At 32.6% G+C, this 23,540-nt stretch overlaps 3 protein-coding genes across 5 annotated transcripts; 2 read left to right on the forward strand and 1 right to left on the reverse strand.

Annotated features, from left to right (window-relative positions):
• The first annotated feature begins 8,625 nt into the window (after positions 1–8,625).
• LOC125865919 (protein MIZU-KUSSEI 1-like) lies at positions 8,626–9,636 on the forward strand. The gene has a single exon (XM_049546180.1). It carries the CDS (start codon positions 8,701–8,703, stop codon positions 9,505–9,507), a length of 807 nt encoding a protein of 268 aa, XP_049402137.1. The 5' UTR covers positions 8,626–8,700; the 3' UTR covers positions 9,508–9,636.
• Positions 9,637–12,379: 2,743 nt separating this feature from the next.
• On the forward strand, positions 12,380–16,118 carry LOC125864696 (short integuments 2, mitochondrial-like). 3 transcript variants are annotated; one of them, XM_049544731.1, is made up of 8 exons: positions 12,380–12,591; positions 12,704–12,808; positions 13,854–13,931; positions 14,243–14,384; positions 14,487–14,557; positions 14,713–14,809; positions 15,409–15,626; positions 15,775–16,118. In XM_049544731.1, exons 1-8 carry the CDS (start codon positions 12,430–12,432, stop codon positions 16,027–16,029), a joined length of 1,128 nt encoding a protein of 375 aa, XP_049400688.1. In that variant the 5' UTR covers positions 12,380–12,429; the 3' UTR covers positions 16,030–16,118. The 3 variants fall into 3 exon arrangements, with proteins under 3 accessions (XP_049400688.1, XP_049400689.1, XP_049400690.1); XM_049544732.1 differs by lacking the exon at positions 12,380–12,591 and having other exon boundaries at positions 12,762–12,808; positions 14,181–14,384; XM_049544733.1 differs by lacking the exon at positions 12,380–12,591 and having other exon boundaries at positions 12,768–12,804; positions 14,181–14,384.
• A 336-nt stretch (positions 16,119–16,454) lies between these two features.
• LOC125864697 (NADPH-dependent thioredoxin reductase 3-like) lies at positions 16,455–22,975 on the reverse strand. The gene is made up of 10 exons (XM_049544734.1): positions 22,595–22,975; positions 22,131–22,338; positions 21,916–22,021; positions 20,488–20,753; positions 19,100–19,379; positions 18,478–18,585; positions 18,181–18,267; positions 17,970–18,074; positions 17,455–17,585; positions 16,455–16,703 (listed from the first exon to the last, which is right to left on the reverse strand). Exons 1-10 carry the CDS (start codon positions 22,872–22,874, stop codon positions 16,643–16,645), a joined length of 1,632 nt encoding a protein of 543 aa, XP_049400691.1. The 5' UTR covers positions 22,875–22,975; the 3' UTR covers positions 16,455–16,642.
• Positions 22,976–23,540: the final 565 nt, after the last annotated feature.

Raw genomic sequence — 23,540 nt, forward strand, 5'->3', positions numbered from 1 at the left:
TATTTAATTATTATGAGTTATAGTACATTTTACGTATATGTTACTTTTTCTATCCCAAACTATGTGACATTAGTAGAATTTTGAGAGTTGATCAAATTTTTTGTATGTCCTTTAAATTTTGAAGTTGCTAATTATTGTGTGATTTGTAGTACGTTTCACGTTATTTCAAATAATATATGTTATTTCCTCTATCCTAATTTATATGGCACTAATAGATTTTGAGTTTCAACCAAATTTTATAGATGTCTTTATAATATTTTAGGGTTTAATTACCTCTTTTTGATTTTTAATCCATTAATATGCTTTCTTCACAATTATCAGTAGAGCTACCTTAAACGGTGATGTGTCGCTCTCTATGACCTTCATTGTCATTTTTCTTTTTTCTCCTTGTTTGAATTTTTCTCAATTATATTATTTTTAAAAGTTATTTTCATAACTCACACTTCTTCATCTTCATAAATTATACTTTTAATTAGTATTAATAATATTCATAACTTTCAAACCTTTTATATTCATAACCCCAAAAAATTCAATTTTACATTAAATTCAATTAGGATTTTTTTTATTTTTCTTTATGTTAATCTTATTTAAACATTTATTGTATTAAGTAAAAAGTATTCTAATTAATTCTACTAAAGATTCACTAATTGAATGTTGAGAGAAATTAATTAATGTGAGAAAAGTACTGAAAGAAAGACTTAATCCTACTCCATCCGTCCAATAATTATTGTCTATTATACTATTTTGGAATGTCCTACAATACTTGTGCAGTTTATAAAATCAGTGGATAGTTTACCCTTTATCATTATCTAAATTGCTAATTATTGTTGTATGATTTGTAATATCTTTTATGCAATTTTCAAATAATAAAAGTTATTTCTTCTTTCTCAATTTATGTGGTACTAATAAAATTTTGAGATTCAATCAATTTTTTTTGTCTTTAAAATATTCTATTGTTAATTACTGTAAATTATTATACTTTCTAAGTAATTTTCAAATAATATATATTACTGTAAATTATTGTACTTTCTAGGTAATTAATGGTGTTAAATTGTCCAATAATATAAATTTTAAAGGTACAACCATAAAAGAAGAATGTACAACACTATCTAAGTACATATCATCCAACACTTGTCATGTGCTAAGTAGTAGATATTCCCACTTATTATATATAATAAATATATAAAACCACAAACATATAAGCATATCAGTAAAATTGCACTCGACAAATTGTTATGTTTTGAAAACAGAAATGATCCATCATTTGGTACACTTTCAAATACTTCATTTATTAATATGAAGATTTGAGTTATTTATTTCAAAGTTCTAAAATATTATTGGGTAAAAGGTAGATAAGTGTTATATTTTAGTATAGATTTTGAACATTTTTTTTCTTATAATCTCAATATTATTTTAAGTAAAATTAAAATTATTAAATTCACCATTAATATTTTTGGGACCTAAAGGAAAGGTACCCTTGAGTCACTCTTGCCTTGAAAGTTAAAGTTCCGAGAAGCAAACAATAGCTTAATTAATATAATCAATTATTAATACGTGGAACAGTCTTAAAATCAAAGATTAAAAATAAGATCTTTGAATAAATTGTTATACAATGTAAAGACAAATAAAAAAAAAAAAGAGAAAAGGGAGAGCAGAGGAGGAACTGAGAAGAGTAAATAGTACTTACCGGTGCAGAGGGTTGCACTTTGACAACAAGCATTAACAATGAAGTAGGTAGCTAGTAAAAAAATTAGAACTCTAACTTTTAAAAAAATTAAATTTTGGGTTTAACGTTTTATTGAATGCTTCAAAAGAAATCAATAGTGAGATGTTGTTTTAGAGTATGACACTATATTTTTGTTACTTACAATTATCTATTTTGAAATTAGTCAGATGTTGTTTTGGAGTATGACACTATTTTTTTATATTCTCAATCATCAATTTTCTGTTTTATTATTTGAGAAAAGAATTTAGAAAAATCTATATAGGAAAAAATGAATTATAGGAGGGTAAAAGATAGGCACAAAGCACAGTTTTAACCAAAAATAAAAAAATCCGGAAAAACTGAATTGTTGCCAGTGGGGCTCGAACCCCCAACCAAAGACTCAGAACTACCCGCACTTACCACTGCGCTTCCAACCTTAGTTTGATGAGGGCTCGCACGCAATATTAACATATATTTGTACATGATTTTTTCTACGTAAAAGTAAATGAATTCGTCCGAACCTTCATTTAACACTGTAGCTCCGCCCCTGCATGTCATGACATGGATTAAAATTAATAATTATGATTTAATATAATTGAAACAAGGTTCTAAATCATAGTAATCCCACAATTATAGCTAGCACCAATTATTTTATCCATAAATATATATTTTAAAATCTCTCTGTTCCTACATAGTTTTTCTATATGTCGTTCTTCATTTTCGTGCTTCCTCACAAAGCCACAATTTATTTTTCAATTTCACTGTGGGATTATCTTTTAATTTACGAAAAATGGCCTAAAATATCCTCAAAGTATTGAAAATGGTACACAACTATTCGTATCCACCTATTGGCTCCCAAATATCCTTTCCATCCACCTTTGGGTTCAATTTTAGCCACTTCATTAACAAACCACCATTTAAAATAANTCTAAACGACACACAGAAGGCAAGACACAGAAATGACCATGAGGGTCATTACACTTAGTTTGATGTGGGCTTGCACACAATATTAACATATATGTGTACATGATTTTTTCTACGTAAAAGCAAATGGGTTCGTCCGAACCCCCATTTAACACTGTAGCTCCGCCCCTGCATGTCATGACATGGATTAAAATTAATAATTATGATTTAATTTAATTGAAACAAGGTTCTAAATCATAGTAATCCCACAATTATAGCTAGCACCAATTATTTTATCCATAAATATATAATTTAAAATCTCTCTGTTCCTACTTAGTTTTTCTCTATGTCGTTCTACATTTTCGTGCTTTCTCACAAAGCCACAATTTATTTTCCGATTTCACTGTAGGATTATCTTTTAATTTACGAAAAATGGCCTAAAATATCCTCAAAGTATTGAAAATGGTACACAACTATTCGTATCCACCTATTGGCTCCCAAATATCCTTTCCATCCACCTTGGGTTCAATTTTAGCCACTTCATTAACAAACCACCATTTGGAATAATTAAATAATCCTTTTAACTACATGACGCTCAACCATTGGATACAATTTAATTATTTAATATAATTTTAAACTCATCCATTTTTAACTAAATCCGCCCCTATACTTACTAAACCTGCCCGCCCCGATACAAAAAGAATCCATCTAATAAAAACAACCCTAAAACTTTCGTTCCCAATATACACTTCATCTCTGATTTCCCCAATTTATTTCAATTTTCTTCCTAGATTTAGAAGATCAATGTTCTTCTTTATAACAAATCGAAGAAGAAGAAGAGAAATCACAAAATAGTGCAACTAATAGTGATTCTTTGATAGGACATAAGAGTCGTCACGTAAATATTGGTTGGTTTTTTGGTCTAATTAAAAAATGGTACACCTCTAAAGCAAATAGATTCAATAGCTTAAAGAAGAATAATTAAAAAGTTCCTAAAATACCCTCATCTACGAGTAGGCATGTTGACGAACATGCCTGCTTGTAGACTCTTATACTATGTAGTAATTACTTATAAGTAGGGAAATCAGCACTTAAATATTTTTAATAACTAGGTTTCTTTTAATTATGCTAATTAATTATTTTATAACAATATCGATGATTATTTTACTGATTTCTAAAAGCTATTAATCACGATTATTATTTTTTGCAGCTATGATTTTTGGTGTTGCCAATTTTACTTGCAACAAATATTATTTTGTCACGAGAGGAGAAAAGAGATCACGTGTGTGGAAGTTAATAAATCTGGCAAAAGGAGAAATAATAGGAAAGTTCTTAAACTAATAAGTATGTATTTTATTATTGAAATCATGGTTACATCTTGTTAATTTGGATGGTTGTTACACATTGTATTATATTGTATATTTATATTGTATTGTATAGTTAGTTTAAATATCATGTTTGCTTTTATTGTTACTTAAATTTTATCGTACCGTATTGTTTAAATATATCTTTAGGTAGCAACGAAAAATCGTAACGACTAATTTGATGTGATTCACGTTGTTATCTTAGTATTTTCTTCTCATTTTATCTTTACTTATTATTTAATAATCTTATTTTATTCTTTACAGTAGCTTTTCATAGCTAGCTCTATCTTGTATTCTACTTTTCTTGTAGGTTTATCATTCAAATTATTGATGTGTGATATATTTAAAGACTGAAAATGATGCAATCTATTCAATTGTCATATTAATTAAAATAATACATTAAAATACAATACAATATAATACGATATATTATGAAACAATAGATAACAACCCTCATTGTATATTATTTTAGTTAATTAAATTTAATCATTAATTTTAATTTATATCACGTGCCTTTCATTTAAGTAAGAACTTGAATACAATGAGACAAAAATAGAGAGTAGCTCCGCTCAAACTTTAGATATCTACTTTTATATAAGGAATTTTATGTATTTTTTCTATAAATAAATTGTGTTTTTTTTTGCTTAGAACTATAAATAAATAGTGCTATGTCAAAAACCACATGGAAAAGTAGATCTTTGTCCTCCTAACAATAATGCATTTAGTAAGATATGCAGTACTGCAAATGAAGGATATATGTAATTACCATATTTTTAACATATTATATAGGAGAGAAAGGAATATTTTTTAGGTATTAATTAAAGCAAAAGAAAGAATAGAAGACACATTAGGTGTAATTTACTGTGGATCCACCAATTACATTAGGTGTAATTTGTTGTGGATGAATATTGTTCACTAATTTCTTTATTCGAATAGGTATAATTTATTGTGAATAAATAAAGTTCATCAATTTTTTATTAGAAATCTCAGATTTATACACTTAACATTAAAAAAAAGAAATTAAAATTTTATTGAGAGCACTTCCCTTGGCTTAAGCAGAAATCAAATTAGTCGGAACTTAAAGTGATAATAGACACATAAATTTTCATTTTTCACCAATTGTCTTTTTTATATAATTATTTATTAATAATGACCATATATTTGTTATATTTTTTTATAACTTATGAACCTTATAAATTACGTACGTGTAAAAATTCTCTTTACAGATTGAATATTTTATAAGAATATATTAGATCACATTTAAAATTTTGTAAATTATTCCAATTAAATTAGACGGGTGATCTAATATTAGTTTGTAAGATTAAAAATATATAAGAAAATATTAACTCCGAATCACCAGACCGAAAAGGTTATCTCTTAAGGATTATATTTACACAACATTTAAAACAAAAACAAAATCTAAATGAAAACCTATAAAACTATATTTGCGAAATCAATACATATATACACTTTATATTAAATTTATATACAGTGGTGTAGCTATCCTTATGTCAGGGTGTTCAAATTGGACACTTTTCGTCGAAAAATTATATCGTATATACAAGTAAAATAATAAATAAAGTGGCTAAATAACATATTTTGGACATCCTTGACACAATAATATGATGTAGCCTAGTAATTTTAGACGCCTTGAAAGAGTAAAGACACACAAACTTAAATTGTTCGTATGTTCAAATCTCACAATTTTTTTTCACTTTTAAAAATGTATACTTCAGTCATATTTAAGATGGTTGAAACGTACACGCAAGTTTCCCCCTTTTTTTAATTATTTATTATTATAAAAACTATAAGGATGTAAGATGCATAGAAAAAATTATATTGATGGTGCCAGGTGTCAACCAGAGATATTTTCTTCAGATATTTATACAAATATTCTCGAACTACTGTCTTTGGATTAAAACACATAAATATAAGAAAAATAAAAAATGAAAAAACTAAGTATTAAAATATCTTCGACAAGCCGTGGATTAATATATTTCCCTGCCTGGTACTTTTCAGTTGGTTTATAATATAATACAGCTATGCACTTTTCCAATATATTATCATTATAATTAGTTCTAGATGTTTTATTATTATATTAAATAAACTTGGTTAAATATGAAATGGATCCAAAATGAAAGATTTTCACATGGTCAAGATGCACTTTGTTAGGCTGGCAAAAATGTCAAATTAGATCAGTACTCACTGTTTATGTTTGATAAACTTACATATAGAAGAAAACAAAAATATCATCGATAAATAGAAGGATATTTTGTTTATTAATGTTTTCAAAAAATTATATTCCGCCATACTTAATTAGGGCAGTTTGAGAAACACGTTTCAATGGGTTTTATATTTTTGTGTGTGTGAATAGTTGAACATTGTTTCATTTAATGAAATTATGAAACTAATTCAATGAAAAATTAAAAAAAATCCTTCGGGATGGTCCAGTGGTTTGGGCTTAGGACCAGAGGCGGAGCTAGGTGGGGGTTCATGAGTTCGGACTTCGGACTAACCAAATAGCTTTTCCGTAGACTATGTATTTCTACTAGAAAATTAATTAAATATATGTATATTAATTTGTGAATCCCTAACAAAATTGATTGATGGTTAAAAGAAAATTTAGAACCCACAAACTCTTAATCCTGACTCCGCCTCTGCTTGAGACTCCATCAAACCACTCAAACTCGAAACTCCTTGTCAGTGAAAGTAAGAAATTTTCCTTCTGAACTGAACTCGTCGTACTAGACTTGCCTAGTGTGAATTACCTTTCTTGTTATGATTTGCATGTTACTACATAGAAATAAGAGTTCTACCCTATTAAAAAAAAAAGGAAAGAAGAAGAGAACAAAAGGAAGTTGGATGATAATTAGTCTTAGATTAGATCGTAATAGTACAATGGTGAAAGATAGAATTTCACATGCATGTTAAAATAAATTAAAGGACAATAATCTTGGATGTTGCTACTAAAAAAATGGCTTCATAATCCAAGGAAGATATGTATGTATAACATAAATTATAAACAAACCAGGAGAAACTAATAATGATGTTGTCATTACCTACGTGTGTCTAAAAGTACAATTTTAATAATGTTCAAAAACTTCAAGTGATTTTGTATTGTCATGGAAGATATAAATATATAGTGCATATTTTAAATACAATTTTATTGAAGAAATGAATCTTCAGAGTAATATAACGTCAAAATTGTAACTTTTGATATGAAGATAGTCAGATAATTATCTGTTATAGTTAGTGTTTGATCATAAATTTAGTTAATTAATAATATAAATGATGAGTTCTTGAAGTTATGTTTGAAAAATAGTTCTTAGAACTAGAAATTATGTCTGAATATGTATTTTATTTTAAAAAAAGTTAAAATTTCGTAAATGAAAATGAAAAACTTACTTTTAAAAATAAAATATATATTTAAATATTAATCAAACTTCATGGATAAAATAATCAACCCAAGGGGTTAACTCAATGGAAAAAGTTGAGGGACTTGGCTTGTAGGATAATATAGCCATACGTGTTACAAGTTCGAATTATGTGCCAAGCAAACTAATTTTTTAATATTAATTAAATGAAAAAAAGAGAGTACAATAACCTGTCATCATCTTTGAGTTTCAAAAAGGTTACACGAATTTAAGATTTTTATGAAAGGGTTTGAAAAATAAAAATATAATGTCTAGCTATATGAATTTGAAATGGTGAATTTTGAATCCTAATCAATGTAGCAATCTCTAAACTTGTATTTATATAATTCAAAATTAATATATATAAATGACGTATAATTGATTCGATTGTTGGACTCAAGATCCGACTCAGATATTTTGTGAATGTTTCATTTGAAAGGTAGGCCAGGAAAATTAACGATACTATATTGGTTTCATCGTCCCCAACAGAGCGAACAACAAACCTTTCTATTAGTGTTTTCATTCTCCCATCGAAAGGATCAAAATCGCATAAAAAAAGATAAATTCGCACAGTAGGGTGACGTGCATAAGTTTCCTAAGTTAGTTAGCGAATACAAACTATGTCACTTTAATGACTTCGTTGAATAGAGATAGAGGTTCAGGAAGAGCTTGATAGGGCCGAGAAAGGGTGTAAACTCCCATAAAATTGGCCTGGAATTAATTTGAGAATTGTATATGAAAGTGAGTTTGATTTTGAGTGAAGCTTTGGCGTGGTTATTAGAGACAGATTAAAAATTACCTTATATATATGATATCGAGTGGTTCAATTGAACACCCTCAGCCAGTGTCAGCGGGGCTAAAATTTTCTCCAAGGAGATTCAAAATCTGGAGAAATATAATGAATACACTAACTAGTCAAAGAGAATTCAACATCTATACATATAAAATATACTTTTAACTACATATGATTAATATAGTTTTTTGCTAAAGAGTGTTTGTTTAAAGCCCTGATTATAAGTTGATTCCGCCCTCTAGATCCGCCCCCAGCGTAGACCAAAGATGGGCTTCCATTAAAAAAATTAGGGTATGGCATTATTTTAAAGTTTGAAATAGGCAACACATGCCATAAACGTCCATAGGTTCCCTTTATAAATATGTATGTATTACTCACCTCCAAATATTGTCATCTTCTTTTCATCCTATCTCTCTTATCATTTCTCTCAATTTTGTCCAATTTTCTTATTGAACAAACATTATATTAACAATCAAATCCTCATAATCAATCTCCTTTGTTCTTTTTTCTAATTTTACAAATATGATGATGATGAGACAATATGATCAAACATGCACCCTCCCAAGAACAAGTAGCAGCGATAGCTCCAACAACTTAATTCTCATTGCATCGGAGTACCAAAGTAATTCTATCGTTCATCACGATTCAAATAATTACTCGTATAATTCTCCAATTCCTCAAAAAAGTCATGGAGGAGTCAAAGTCAATTTTAAATTTTTCAAGTTTCTTCTTGTAAAAATTATGTCCCTCCGCACTATGCTTCCAACATGCGGTACGTGGCTTAAATATTTCCCTACGACTTATCTTACGCATTATAACTCATGTCGGAAAGTCACCGGGACTTTGTTCGGCAACCGGAGAGGACACGTCAGCTTCGCTATTCAAGATAATTCCACGTCATCGGAACCAAGTTTTTTGATTGAATTCGCCATGTCAACTACTACTTTAGTCAAAGACATGTCATCACCACTTGTCCGTATCGCGTTGGAATGCGAAAAAAGGCCACGTGGAAGCAAGCAAGTGAGGCTCTCCCGAGAACCTAGTTGGAATATGTATTGTAACGGAAGGAAGTGCGGGGACGCACTTGCGCGCACGTGCACTGACTCCGACCGACACGTGTTACACACCGTACGGAATGTGTCGGTCGGGGCTGGAGTGATTCCGGTGGTTGGTGATGGACGGATGGGAGGTGAGTCAGAAGGTGAGTTGATGTTTTTCAGAGCTAATTTTGAACGAGTTGTAGGAAATCGTGACTCAGAAGCTTTTTATATGACGAATCTTGATGGAACTGGAGGACCCGAACTTAGTATATTTCTTTTAAGGACTTAAAAAGAAAAAGAAAAAAATAGAATCCATTTTTGTTTCACTATGCACGTTTTTATATGTTGAATAAATTTAGCTCATCTTGATGTTTGTCGAAAAATAAAATTCTATTTAAGCCATCAATATATGTTCTTATTGTATCATCTTATTGGTTTTCTTTCGATATGTGTATTCATTTTGTGCTACGACTAATTTAAATTCATATCATATAATTAAAACCTATTAAAGGGGAAGCGTTCGCTAGTTGCTATACTAGTTTGAGATTCATACCTTCAATTTGGAATTTGACAAAAAGTGAAAAATTCAAGAACGTAATATTTATGATTTTACATTATAAAAAAAATGTTGAGAAAAAAAAATAGTGAGAAAGAAGTTGGAAAATGGTGGGTAGCAAGTCATATATAAATAGTGAAAAGTCAAAACCACATGGAAAAGTAGACCTTTGTCCTCCTAACAATAAAAATTACTCCCTCTATCCCAATATGTGACACATTTCGCTTTTCGAGAGTCAAACAGTTTAAGTTTGATAAAAAATTTGCTCATGAATACTTCAAATTTTTTTAAATGAAATTTATATATTTGTAAACTACAATTAAAGTACTATAAGTCTCAATAATTGATAATTCAAAATATTTAAAAGATATATGATAAATTTACAGTAAAAAATAGAGTTGTTTGAATCTCGAAATCCAAAATGTGTCACATAAATTGGGACAGAGGGAGTAATAATTATATAGGACAGATTATCAAAATATAAAGAAAAAAAGGAAGATATTTCTAGATAATAATTAAATTAATAAAAAAAGGAAGATATTTCTAGATAATAATAATAATGATAAAAGTAGAACAAAAATATTGGAGAAGACACATTAGGTGTGATTTATCATGGTGGGGGTAAATAATAATTTCTCGTTTTTTACCACAATCTGAAGATCCCTTTGAACATATTAAAAATCTTATGAGAATATGTTTGTAAGCTATTGTAAACTTTAGACGATGATTTAATATTTATCTGTAAGGTTGAAAAATATATGAGAAAATATTAGACTGATCTAGTTTAATAAATTGAAAAAATAATCTTGTAAAGATTATATTTACACAACTTTTAAAAACAAAAACAAAATCTAAATAAAAACCTTAAAAGTGATATTTGTGTAAATCACATCTATACCTTTAGTCATCTAGTTTACAAAATATTAGGGTATTATTTATTTCAATCATATTTGATAAATTAAATGGCCGAAATGTATACACGTAAGTTTCCTTTTTATTTTTATTTTATAGTTCTACTATAAGGATGTAAGATGCATGGGAAGATTATATTCTTGGTACCAACTAGAGATATTTTTTTAGATATTTTTATATTATACAAATCCTTAACTACTGTATTTGGATTAAACACAAACAAAAAAATGACTAAATTAAGTAATCTTGGCTTGAAGATATTTTTTTGTAAAAATATCTCCGACAAGTGGATTAATATATTTCCCAGGCTGATACTTTTTCAGTTGGTTTATAATACAGCTAAGTACTTTTTCAATATATTATTAGTACTAATTAGTTCCAAATGTGTTATTAATATTATATTAAACTTGGTTAAATGGAAAATGGATTAAAAAAATATGAAAGATTGATTTTCACATGGTCAATATGCACTTTATCAGGCTGATCAAGATATTTTACTCAATAAGGTTGATATTTAGATGAAAATAAGATATTATTATCATTATATCAATAAATAGAAAGATTTTTTTTTTTTGTTAATTGATACGTTAATTTTATTAATTTATAAAGTAATAAGACAAAATATTCACGGAGATAACAATTTCATATCTCGAAGTTTACATCTCACTCGTGTTAAAAAAAACATTTTACCTTTAAGTTCGTGTCTTAAAAGCACCAACGGCTAATAGGAGTTGGAAATGAAATTTGATTATAAAAACAGTCTGATGCACTAAAGCTCTCGCTATGTATAAAATCCCAAAAAGACCGATATAAAATCCTACTTATGCTACAATAATGGTGAAAGATAAACTTTCACATGAAAAATAAAGGACATTAGTCTTGGATTTTGCAACTACACAATTGACTACATGATCGGATCAGCAAGTACGATATGCATATCAAATACAATAAGCAAGCTAAGAGAAAAATAAAATAATAATAACGCTGATATTTCATACGTGCCAAAAAGTGCAATTTGATGATGTTCATATGGTTTTATTATATTAGAAAAACTATGTAATTATATCTAAGTAAATACACAATCTAGCGATGCTTTAAAAAACTTGTCTAATATAGCTATATTTAGGATTTTATAGTATAACTCTCCTTTCTCGCTTGCCACTCTCTTCCCTCTCTCACTTTCCATTATTAATTTTTTAGACTTGCGCTAGTACTTTTAATTCACTTGAGGCAATACTTGCTACTCTACCTTTGAATTGTGAGTGATACCCTTTCGATCTTTCTCTAATTATTTTTTACCTCTTTTGTAGGATGAGAATAATGATGTTTTTAATTACGAATACGTAGTGAGGAAGGAGAGCGAGTGAGAGAGACAGTTTTAAGCAAGATGCATTCATCGGATAAAATGTATTTGAAGGTAAATTCAGACAAGATATGTAATTATTGAAGCTATCGTTTTATCGAGTAAGTCACACCTATAGATAGCGTGCTTTATGAAAGTTTCTCAAATTGAAACTCCATCACAATTGCCATTTTTTTCAATTAAAGGATCGAAATGGCTATTTTGTGAATTTTACCATCTGTTTAAAATGGCTATTTTGTGAATTCTCATTCCGGATCATTAAGAAGAGGCCCAAGAAAGGATCCATTTACCCAGGGTTTAAGAAACTCCATTTCTACTGTGAATGGAAGATTCAGGGTTTAAGCATAGAGAGAGATAGTGAGAGAGAGAGAGAGAGAGAGATGGGTGGAGGAGGAGCGGCGAAGGGGTGGTTAGGGCAAATGGGTTTCACCAAAAGTGGAGGAAGCATCAATTGGTACCCAGGGCATATGGCTGCAGCGACTCGTGCAATTCGGCAACGTCTCAAACTTTCTGATTTTGTAATTGAAGTTCGTGATGCTCGTGTATGTTTGTTTACTTCCTTGCTTGATTCTTCCTCATAATCCATGAATTGATCATTTGTTTTGATGAATTTTGCTCTTATTGGGTCTAATTAGTGTGTGTGCGCGCCTGCAGATACCGTTGTCGTCCGCGAATGAAGACTTGCAACCGATGCTTTCTGGGAAAAGGCGTGTTATTGCTCTTAATAAGCAGGATTTGGCTAACCGCAACCTCATGCATGTATCTAATTTCGAACACTCATCTTCATGAAGTAAAATGCTAGTAATTACTTTGTCAAAGTTATGTTTTTTTGGTCCTTTTTGGAGCTTATTACCCCGAAATGCATCCGATCACCTCGAGAATCGTATCATTCATCCCCGAAAGTCATAAACAGCTAAAAGAAAGCTATGGAGTCAGCTTAGTGGAATAGATTGATTTGCTCAGGTGTAAAGTCGAGTGCTTTGTACCTTTTCATTCAAGTTTTTTGAAAATAAATGTGGTGTTTGGGCTAACTTGCGTGTATATTGACCAATTCTAGGGGTACCTGCTACTTTTAAAGAAATTATCGAGTGTGTTTGCTTGGATTTGAACCTAAGACCTCAGGGTTCTCAACCCACTTCATTTGACTATTAGTATCAGGCCACAGCCACAGCCACACCTTTGGGGCTTGGGTGCCTATTGATTCAAGTCCTTTTCACCTTGAGAATATAACAATCATATTAAAAGGGGAAAAGATAAGCTTTCCTTTCTGAAATGAGCATCTTGATCAATTTAAATTGTCTTAATGAAGTCCAAAGATGTGCAACATTTGGTACTTGTATACCAAGGGTCTACCAAGAATAAATAGAACCTTAACAAAGAATCCTAAAGTTTGCATCTTTTGTTCATGTATGTATTAACATATGCTTGTCTATTAGCGAATGCTATAGAAATTTTGTTTACATTATGAGATACATGGCAAAGACAATGTAGTTACTTATCTCATTGACATTTTATGTTTTTTTCTAACAGTGTCTAGTTTTACTTAGAATCTCAAAGCTGTTTAGTCTAATGTATGCCTAGCATTTGTTGTGTTACTAGTTAGTTCTTTCATGGAGTTGTCATTAGCATTGAATATGCTAACAATGCTACTAGAATGCAATTACTTTGACATTATTTTTCTTATCAACTTTGAAACTTTGGCTTGTTTGAGGGAAAACTTGTAGGAATTGTATGAATCTACAAGCTGCTTGGTATTTGCTTTACAAATTTTAGTTAGTGAAACTTCTGTTTTCATTCCATGCAGAAGTGGATTAGTTATTTCAATTCACATAAACAAGAGTGCCTCCCGATAAATGCACACAGTAGAAGTTCTGTACATAAGGTTAGTCATCCTTTTTTCCATGCTCTTATCATACTGAAAACTCATGATTCATACCCTTGGTATTCATAAACATGCCAAAGATGGAGCCATAGTTACCTGTTAACTCTTTCTTGTAATAAGAATAATAAATGCTGATTGCGATCAATACATTAGACTTTCTTATAAGCATGTAAAGCATATGTTCCATATGTTCTATTCAAACATCTAGTTAATTGGATCTTGGATCAAGAAATTTGATTTTTTTTATAGGTTGCCAGTTTGCATCTCTTCTGAGAGTTATTAATCCAATTTCTATGATTCATATTCCAAAGCTTCTTGATCTGGTTGAGTTCAAACTGAAGGAGGTTATGGCTAGGGAACCTACTCTCCTTGTTATGGTGTTAGGTGTTCCTAATGTTGGCAAATCGGCTTTAATCAACTCCATCCATCAAATTGCATTATCTCGATTTCCAGGTGAGGCTTGTTTTTGTTGGTGATTCTTTTTGGGTGTTGTTATGGGAAGCTGATAGTGGCTATGTTTTTTAGTGTACTTCCTATTGAGGGTTATGATCTTAGTGCAGGAGAAGATGAAGAAGGCTAGAGTGGGGCCTTTGCCTGGTGTTACTCAAGATATTGCTGGATTCAAGGTTAGATATATTCAACAACATAGAGGGTTAGATTATGCCGTTGTTGCTTGTTTCTTAATGGCAAAGTGGGTTCCCATGTTGGACAAACTGTAGAAGGCAAGGTGTGCTCTTGTTTTGCTTATTCTTACTGATGCTAAAAATGCTATTCCATACAGATTGCACATCGACCTAGCGTCTATGTGCTGGATTCTCCTGGAGTGTTGGTTCCAAGTATTCCAGACATAGAAACAGGGCTAAAGCTGGCTCTTGCAGGTGTGCCCCACTGTAGATTATAAAATTGGATTTGTGATTAGATTTTGGGGCCTGCAAATGGTCAATTCTGTAAAAAGACCAGTCTCTTCTGGCAAAGTTTCTGGAAGGCTGGTCACCACATAGAGAGATCCATATGCCTGTCGGGAACTATTTTCTCAATTCTTATGCCCTGAGAGAAAGACCATTTCCTAACAAATCATTGTTTCTTTACTTAACTAATTTTGTTGCATTGCTTGGTAGGCATGATATTGTCTTTTCTGGCCTCTGCATCATCACCTCCCTTCCCAGCACGACTATATAGCTCCCAAAGCACAGCTAAACGAAACAAATGATTGCATGAAGTTCTCTTGTGGTGTTTACATTTCTCAGTCAGATACATTGCATAAGCTCCAGTTAGGTTTATTTGGTTCTGTAATTCGCAGTTGGTCGGAGAAATAAGCTACCATAGAAAAGTTCAATGTCTTACCAAATTGAAACAGGATCCGTGACTACACTTTAGTCATTTATTCTGGTCCGATATTTATAGCAATTGTGGGATTACATTGGATATGTTGTTGTAATATTTATAGTAATTCCTGTTTGCATATATGCTTAAGCAGGGTCTGTGAAAGATTCTGTAGTTGGTGAAGAGCGAATTGCTCAATACCTGTTAGCTGTTTTAAACACCCGAGGCACTCCTCTTCAGTGGAAGCACTTGGTTGACAGGGAAAGTAAGGACCCTGACCATGAGTTGGAAAACAAACCTGAAAGTGTTATCAAGGATCTCCAAAACAAGGGAAAGAAGCCGAGGAACAAATCTAATGCCTACCGAGTTCAGGTTCTTAGCAACTCTACTGTATTTTCCCATTCTTTTTAATGTACAAAACAAACATAAAAAGATGTTCGTCATCAATCTGTGTTGGTTGTGTTTTCATCCTTTGCTTTTTTTTTGGTTGCCATTGTTTTTATTAGTCTTTTGTGCACAGGATATGGTAAGTGAAGTCCAACGCACACTTTGCATCACCCTCTCAGAGTTCAGTGGTAGTTTGGAAGATGAATCTGACCTGGAGATTCTAATCGAACACCAGTTTGAAGCATTGCAGAAGGCTCTGAAGATACCTCATAAGGCTTCAGAGGCTCGGATAATGGTATCAAAGAAATTTCTCACTTTATTTAGAACAGGGAAACTAGGTCCTGTCATCCTAGACGATGTTCCTGATGCCTCTGATTCTGTATCTTGAAATCATCCTTTTAAAACCTATCAACTTGCAACTGAAACTCAAAGTCTGTACCATAGTGTATTATCAATTTTCTTGGTATCTCGTTCCTCAACCTTTGATCTCATTATCAATTTTTTCTTGAATAATTAGCCTCTATATCACTAAACTCAAGTTTATGAATCTTGTAGTAGTGACATTTTTTTCCTAGAAAATAGCATTGAGCATTGCTGCATGCATTTTTCAAGTTCACTTTGTTGGTTATAAATTTCGATGGTAGTTCTTTAGTTAATGTAATGTGAACTAAACAATTCTCTAATTTGGTAATTGATTAATTAGTGATATCGTCAAGTTCTGAAAAACAAATTGCTCTAATCCAATTGGAAAAAGATAAGGGTTACTATCCAAAGAAATGTGATCTCAGTTTCTTGGGCACTTATTAAATTTGTGACACAAGGAACATTTGATTTATGACTTCTACGTATTAATAAAGCTACTACAAGGTATTGGGCTGTTACTCAATCAACCATTCTGAACAAAATTGATTTGGGTACCATGCATTAGAAAAAATAAGTAAAACTTAGTGAAGGGGTAAAAAAAAAAATGGAAGTTGTACAAATAATTAACAGAAAAGCCTTCACTTATTTGCTTCAATAAATTCTCTATACTCTCTCTTCATTTTAACACCTGATACCGTCCTGCATATACACAAAAAATGTTGAATTAGCACGAGCATATGTCAAACTGCTCATGAATTCCTATATAACGAGTGGCGTAAAAACAGGTAATTAGGACAGTTGATAGAAGCAAATGATAATTTGCAAGTCGTAAGTGGTTCAATCAAATGCTAAATGCTAGCAAAACGCAAGCAGAAAGTGAGGTTCCATTGAGTTGGTTCTAAAACATTCTTGACAAATTTCATGGAAAAAATTTAACAGATAGTACTCAGTCCCAAAATTATGTTCAGGTGTTAGGTTGGACATGAATATAAGTGAGGTAAGGGGGTAGTGCAGCGCTTGATGATAGACTCGAGTAGCAGAGGTGAAATAGTGTCATCTTCGAAGGAGCAATCACGCAAGGTGAATGAGTGATATATGCAAAAGAGTTGGTTCTTTTCCCCTCATTTGCAATGTAACAAGTCTAGGACATCCAAAAGAGAGGATTTAGTCGAAGATGTTATCTACCTAAGATACATCAACATCACAGTACAAAGAAAAATAAGGAGTGAAGTTGCAAGAATTAGCATTTGAAATCAAGTTCATAAGACTTGATCAACAACTAGTTAGACTTATTTTACTTGGAGTACGGTGAAACTCTGAAAGTTCATTCAGATGGAACTCTTGCAACAATGAATTCAGAGAAGACAGTTATTTTACTCATCTAGAATATAGAAAATTATGCAGCTTATACTCTTAGGCGAAAAAAAAGAAGAAGCCAAATGTTACCAACCTGAGCATCTCCTTATTCTTGAAAAACTGTACACATGGAGTACCCATAATCTCCGCTGCCTCAGCAATCTCTGGATCTTCAGTAATATCAATTTCAACAAGGTGGACATCCTTGTCAAATTCATCTATGACCTATTGCACAAGCACAACTGAACAGGTTAGGTGTATTCACTACAGAAGCCAGTACTCAACAGCAAAGCAGCTAATCTAATCAACTATTACCGAGTAGAAGTAAGAGAAAATGCAAGTCACTCGAAGGACAAAGCTCTTAGACAATTTTATAGGAGGTTCTTTAAGGTTTATCTCAAGATTTGTGTAACTTCATCGAGATCATAAGATTTCAAGTCTTCAGCTTTCCTCAAAATGATAAATTATATTGGAACAGATCCTTTCAAGGCAAATTACTACATAGTACTCCACTCTTCACAAATTGGTCCATGGTTGTGATGGCTAATTGAAAGGACACGTAAATGTTAAACATCTTCCAGTAAGATTTCTATAAAAATAATTGCATACCTTGCTAAGAATCGGTTTCAAGGTCCTACATGGACCACATGTTGGTGATGTATACAGCACACACATAAGCCTTGGGCTCTCATGGTACAATTTCCGTAAAGCATACTGAGAAGGAAAACGGTATAAAAGTTATCAGATAGGGATGCAGACTATGGTAAATAGCCATTCAAACATAACAATCAGGAATATCTAAGCTTCCTAGATCTCATACCTGGCCCTTGTGCTTTGTAAGTGTTATATCAAAACCTTCTTGTACATCTTTCTCGGAGAGTTCCTTCTTAACTTCTTCAGTAGGGGGCTGATGAGATAATAAGGTTCAGGAAAATTCATTAGATCATGACTATTGGTCTAGGAGTTCATTGAAGAAAATGCAAAGATTAGATATAAGTCAACAACGTTCAGGAGCTGGGTTAAAAACCACTTGAGAGCATGTCTATATACACATATCAAATGACTTGTAAAGAAAATATACAGGACCGCAAATCAGTTTCTTTTCGAAGTCAGATACCTGGTGGAATTCAAGAAGAAGATTTTTGCTTGTCAGATATCTCTCCACTGATAGAGCAGCTACACATCCTGAGCCAGCTGCAGTGATGGCTTGCCTCCATTCATGATCCTACATACAGAGAACATTCATGGTGATATTAGGAAGTATCTCACTATAAGAAGTAGCAAAGACAAATGCAAATCAAAAGATGATTAGAAGTTGCAAATGTTCTATCTAATCATGAGTTAATCTCAATTCTAAGGATTTCTCTATCCAGGCAACCTAAGAATCCTTAAAGAGTGAGTCTGATAAATGGCATCACATTATATTTTTATGGGATGGCTCCCCTCTTTCATTGCAATATCTTAAAAATTAAGTTTATAATAGAGAAGACAACCATTTTCTCATTCCACACCTGCCCTGCTAAAGAGGAACTTATTTGAAACTTCTCTTGAGAACTTAGTTCAAACGTTTCAATGACCAGGCTAGAGTCATGTTGTCCATCCACACACATGATACATCTAAAGGGGCCATGCATAATTAACCTTAACTTCCGTAGGTGTGAAATTACCACTTGAAGTACAACAGTTAAAAGTAAAGGAAAAGGCACAGCAGAAATGAAATAATAAATTGCTGTAAGTACCTGCACATCTCCAGCTGCAAATACACCTTCCACAGATGTGTTTGCTGTGCCCTCCTTGACCAATATGTAGCCTGAGCTATCAAGTTGAACTTGGCCTTCCAACAGTTGACTATTTGGTGAATGACCTATGCCATAAAACAAGCCTTTTGCCTCCAGCACAGATTCTTCCTGAGTATCAGCTTTTCTGATCAAAATTCCTGACATCTGGCCTTTTGGGTTGCTGACGACATCCACAGTCTCAGTGTTGAAATGCACAGTGATGTTTGGATTGTTGAAAACTCTGAAACATTCCCCATAATCAACCTGTTAAACAAACATTTCAGGGAGTTGAAACTCGAAATATATAGATCATTAGTAATTCAATCCGCTTCAAAGAATGAGGTTCCAGAAATAGGTATAGCACAAGAAGAGTAGCGGCAATAGATTGAAACTAGGGAAGAGTCAAAAGTGAAAATAACCAGCAACAAACCAACCAAGAAACACTGGATTATTTATCAACGCACTCATCTGGAGGATACACATACTTTAGTCAATCACGTAATGTGACTTGCAGGTGCATACTGAACTCAATTCATGATGATACTGTAATGTGGAGAGCACATTCACTAGTGTGTACAACACAATAATGAACCCTTTTAAATTAGTATTTATTGCAATGCCTCTAGCTAAGCCCATACTACGTACTAGAAAAGTGTAATTGAAGAGATAATCTTTGGTGACTCCCTTTCCAGAACATTGTGAAGTCGATATTCCAAGAACTGTCTATTGTACTCGATAAGATAATGAAATAAAGTATTAAAGAACACGAACAAGACAGGCATGGATGTATCTCAGATTGTGGCCTCTGACAAGGCCAAGCTCACAACCATCATTGGGATCTTCTACCGTAAGTGCCTCATATGGCAGGTCCTAGAAGAAGCGAAAAAGGTGGCACATATGCACATGTTGTTTTGAAGTAAAGAACCAGCACATTCAAAGTAGATAGTGATTTGACAAAATATAGGTGAAGCATCCGTCTGTGTAGATATCTTAAGAGCAAGAGAACTTCCCTAGATGTTTTTACAGATTACATTAATGTATCCTACTTGTAAGCAGCCATGATTTGACGCTTGGAAACACTCCTATCATTCATCTCTCAGTCTGCAATGTCTTAAAGTGACACCGACAATTTTACAAATATTTAAGTTCTTCTACATCATTTCAAGCCTTTTAAACTAGGGAAAAAATTATGGTGGAGGAGAGTATTATATGACCCTAACAATCCTCTCCCAAAGAAACCAAAATGGCCCATCAGATTACAACCTCGATTTTAAGATAAATACTAATGCCTTAATGCTATAACATTGGAAGGGAAAAATAAATATGAAATGTACATAAACATCAATTACCTGTCTTGCATTGCTCTTGATGCTCTTAGTTGGTCCTTACGGACAAGTAAATGAACATGGCGTGCATACTTTGTTAAGTATATTGCTTCCTCTGTAGCTGTATCACCACCTCCAACAACAGCAAGGACCTGACCCTTGAAAAGTGGTGATGCTCCATCACAAATTGCACAGGCACTAATTCCTCTGCTCCAAAATTCATCTTCATGGGGTAATCCCAACCTTCTTGCATTGGCTCCTGTAGCCACAATAAGGCTATGACACTTTACCTGAAAATAAAGAAGTGAGCAGTGATCCAATATATGAACCCTAATGTGGGAACTACATACCAAGGGGAGTAAGACAACTAGAAGTCTAAGGAATTAAACTGGCATCTGCGACTGCAAGAACTAATGCATTTCAAGCCCAACATCTCTTACAACATATGAAACAAACACGCCCTTCCCTTTTGTTATCGCAGAGGGAATCAAAAGAGAGCCGGTACCACATATATGGATGTATGTATATGACCATCTCATGTATCAGATGAACCTCAGAGACTTGAGGGATTCTAGACGGAAAACAAAACCAAAGATGCTCTTTCTTTCATACATCAAAGGTACAGAGAACAAGTCAGACTCTTATATCATGGCTAAGGTACTCTGAAGATATAGATTGTTCTTTACACAATGCAGCAAATTGACCTTTCTAAAAAATGCAGCAAATTGTGAGGCCTCTTATTCTACCATGTCAGCATCTTTTAGGTCTCTTAAAGGAAAGAGAAAACTAAAAAATAGAATACGACTCGTATACTTTTACTTAACTAAATCACTTCTGAATGGAAAACACGTAAACCCATAAAGAAGTCCCGGTGTAGTTAAAATGTCTCTGTACTTTTTTGAGAAGAATTTTTTTTATTGGAAGGAAAATGTTTCTGTCTAGAAGAATAAGAAAACCCAGAAAGCATGAGCTTAGATGCCTTCTAAGTAATAGCATAATACATTTTTTGTCCAAGAAAAGGAAAAAAGTTGTATCTATTTTTCTTCTTCCATTACACGTCTGAAATCTGTTTAGCTTTTCAGTTCTCCCTCCAAATGAGAATACATACGTTTATATCTAACTTCCTGTAATTTTCTGGGCACTTGTTGGAGAACATATTGCAAACTTGACAAAAACATATGAACTGTTAATTAGTTCAGAAGATGTACCAACCTTAGTGACACTCAAGAAGAAGAAAAAAGATTGCTGGGGTCTTGATAAATGATGGCCATCCTTATATTCTTTCCCCCATCAAATTTGTTAAAACATCAGATATTAGAAGTCATTCTTGAGTGGAATTTTAAAAGATCAAAGCTCCAATTCAGAATAGGCAAACAGTTTGATGGGGATTAAAGATTTAAGCAGTTATAACAGAACCTAGACAGAGTAATCAGCAACTAAAGGATGCATCACCTTACGTTCACTACTGTGGACAGTGAAAGGAGCGTTCTTTACATCAATAAATTCCACATCTTCCTGATACAATTCAGCTCCCCATCTCTCAGCTTGCCGCTTCATCCTAGCAAATTACATAATTTATCAGCCTTCAACAAACCTTTTGTCTAAAACCAAGGAAACTACTAATAGATATCTGCACAAGAGTAAATGCCCAAACACTTTTCTTGTACCTATCCATTAGGTCAGGTCCAGTTATCCCCTCTGGGAATCCAGGAAAGTTTTCTACTTCAGTTGTTGTCATCAACTGTCCTCCTGGCACACCACCTGCTTGAAACCCCTCAAACACTACAGGCTTCAAATTAGCCCGAGCCGCATAAATTGCTGCTGTATATCCAGCAGGACCTGATCCTATTATTACCAAGTTCTCAATACGCTGAGCTGGAACAAACAAAAACACCAGTATTCTCAAAATTATACTACCAATTGCAATTAAACTGCTGACAAAAGAGCTATTTTCAGCTGCAAAATTAACCAGCATCATTTTATATTTCACATGCAATTCTGAATTTCGATAATACATATGCTCGACTTCAATTCAATCAACTAACTACCAATCCTAATTCACTTCAATTGACAAAAACAAAAATGCTTTAAAAATACACAATTCATTCAGAAATGCACACTGGAAGTCTACCTGAAGAACTAGTTCCGACCGGCTCCCCTTCCGCCGCAGCTCGAATCGAAAACGAGGACGCACGGCTGCGAGTCAAGTGACCATTAACCGAGTCAACTCGAGCAGTCCCTCCCAGTCGACTCGAACCGGAGTTGATAACAAGCAAACCGGTCGGAATGCAGTGACCGGTCGATAAAGTCGCCGGAGTAGCCGCCATGGAAGTGGATGCGGGTCGGGTTTTGGTCCGGATTCGGATTCCGATACCAACGGAGTTTGTAATATTGGGAGTAGTATTAGCCATTGGTTTCTGAGCATACAGATATCTCTATTTGTCCTAACTAACTATTCTTCCTTCTCTATCACACACTTACACACAATTTGTGTGTTTTGTCTTTGGGATTTGTGCCGTGTGTGTGAGATTTATTCGTAATTTTATGGGGTGTGGATAACCACTCAACGAACTATAATTTTTTATTTTATTTTTCCCAAAAAAAAATAATCACGATTTTGGTCCTTTGAAGAAAAAATATTATCCAAACGACCAAATTGACATGATATAGTTGCATTTGAAGTAATTGAGTGTTTATTGATATTGTAAAAATGAAGATTTTGGCTGAGTTAGTTATATAATTTGTAATTATCGATAGCTTATTATGTTGTTGTATTAAATTTAATATTTTTTATAAACGACGTTTTTTTTTTTTGTGTATGTTCCTTTTTTTTTTTCACTCAGATTGCTTTGTTAAATTGAAATCTTGTTGTTGATGTTGATATTTTCTATTGAAAGTGTAATATATAGTTTTCCATGTGAGAAAATGTGTGGCAACAAGTTTGTCCAACATTAAGTATTGTTTACTACTTATTGTAGTCGAAAAGTATAATTTTTCTGATAAATTTAAAAGGTTACCCTTCATTTTCTGGTGCCAAAAATTGAAATTTTTAAGGATAATTACACAGTTTAAATCAT

Source organism: Solanum stenotomum, chromosome 5 (assembly GCF_019186545.1).
Source record: "Solanum stenotomum isolate F172 chromosome 5, ASM1918654v1, whole genome shotgun sequence".
Taxonomy (NCBI): Eukaryota; Viridiplantae; Streptophyta; class Magnoliopsida; order Solanales; family Solanaceae; genus Solanum; species Solanum stenotomum.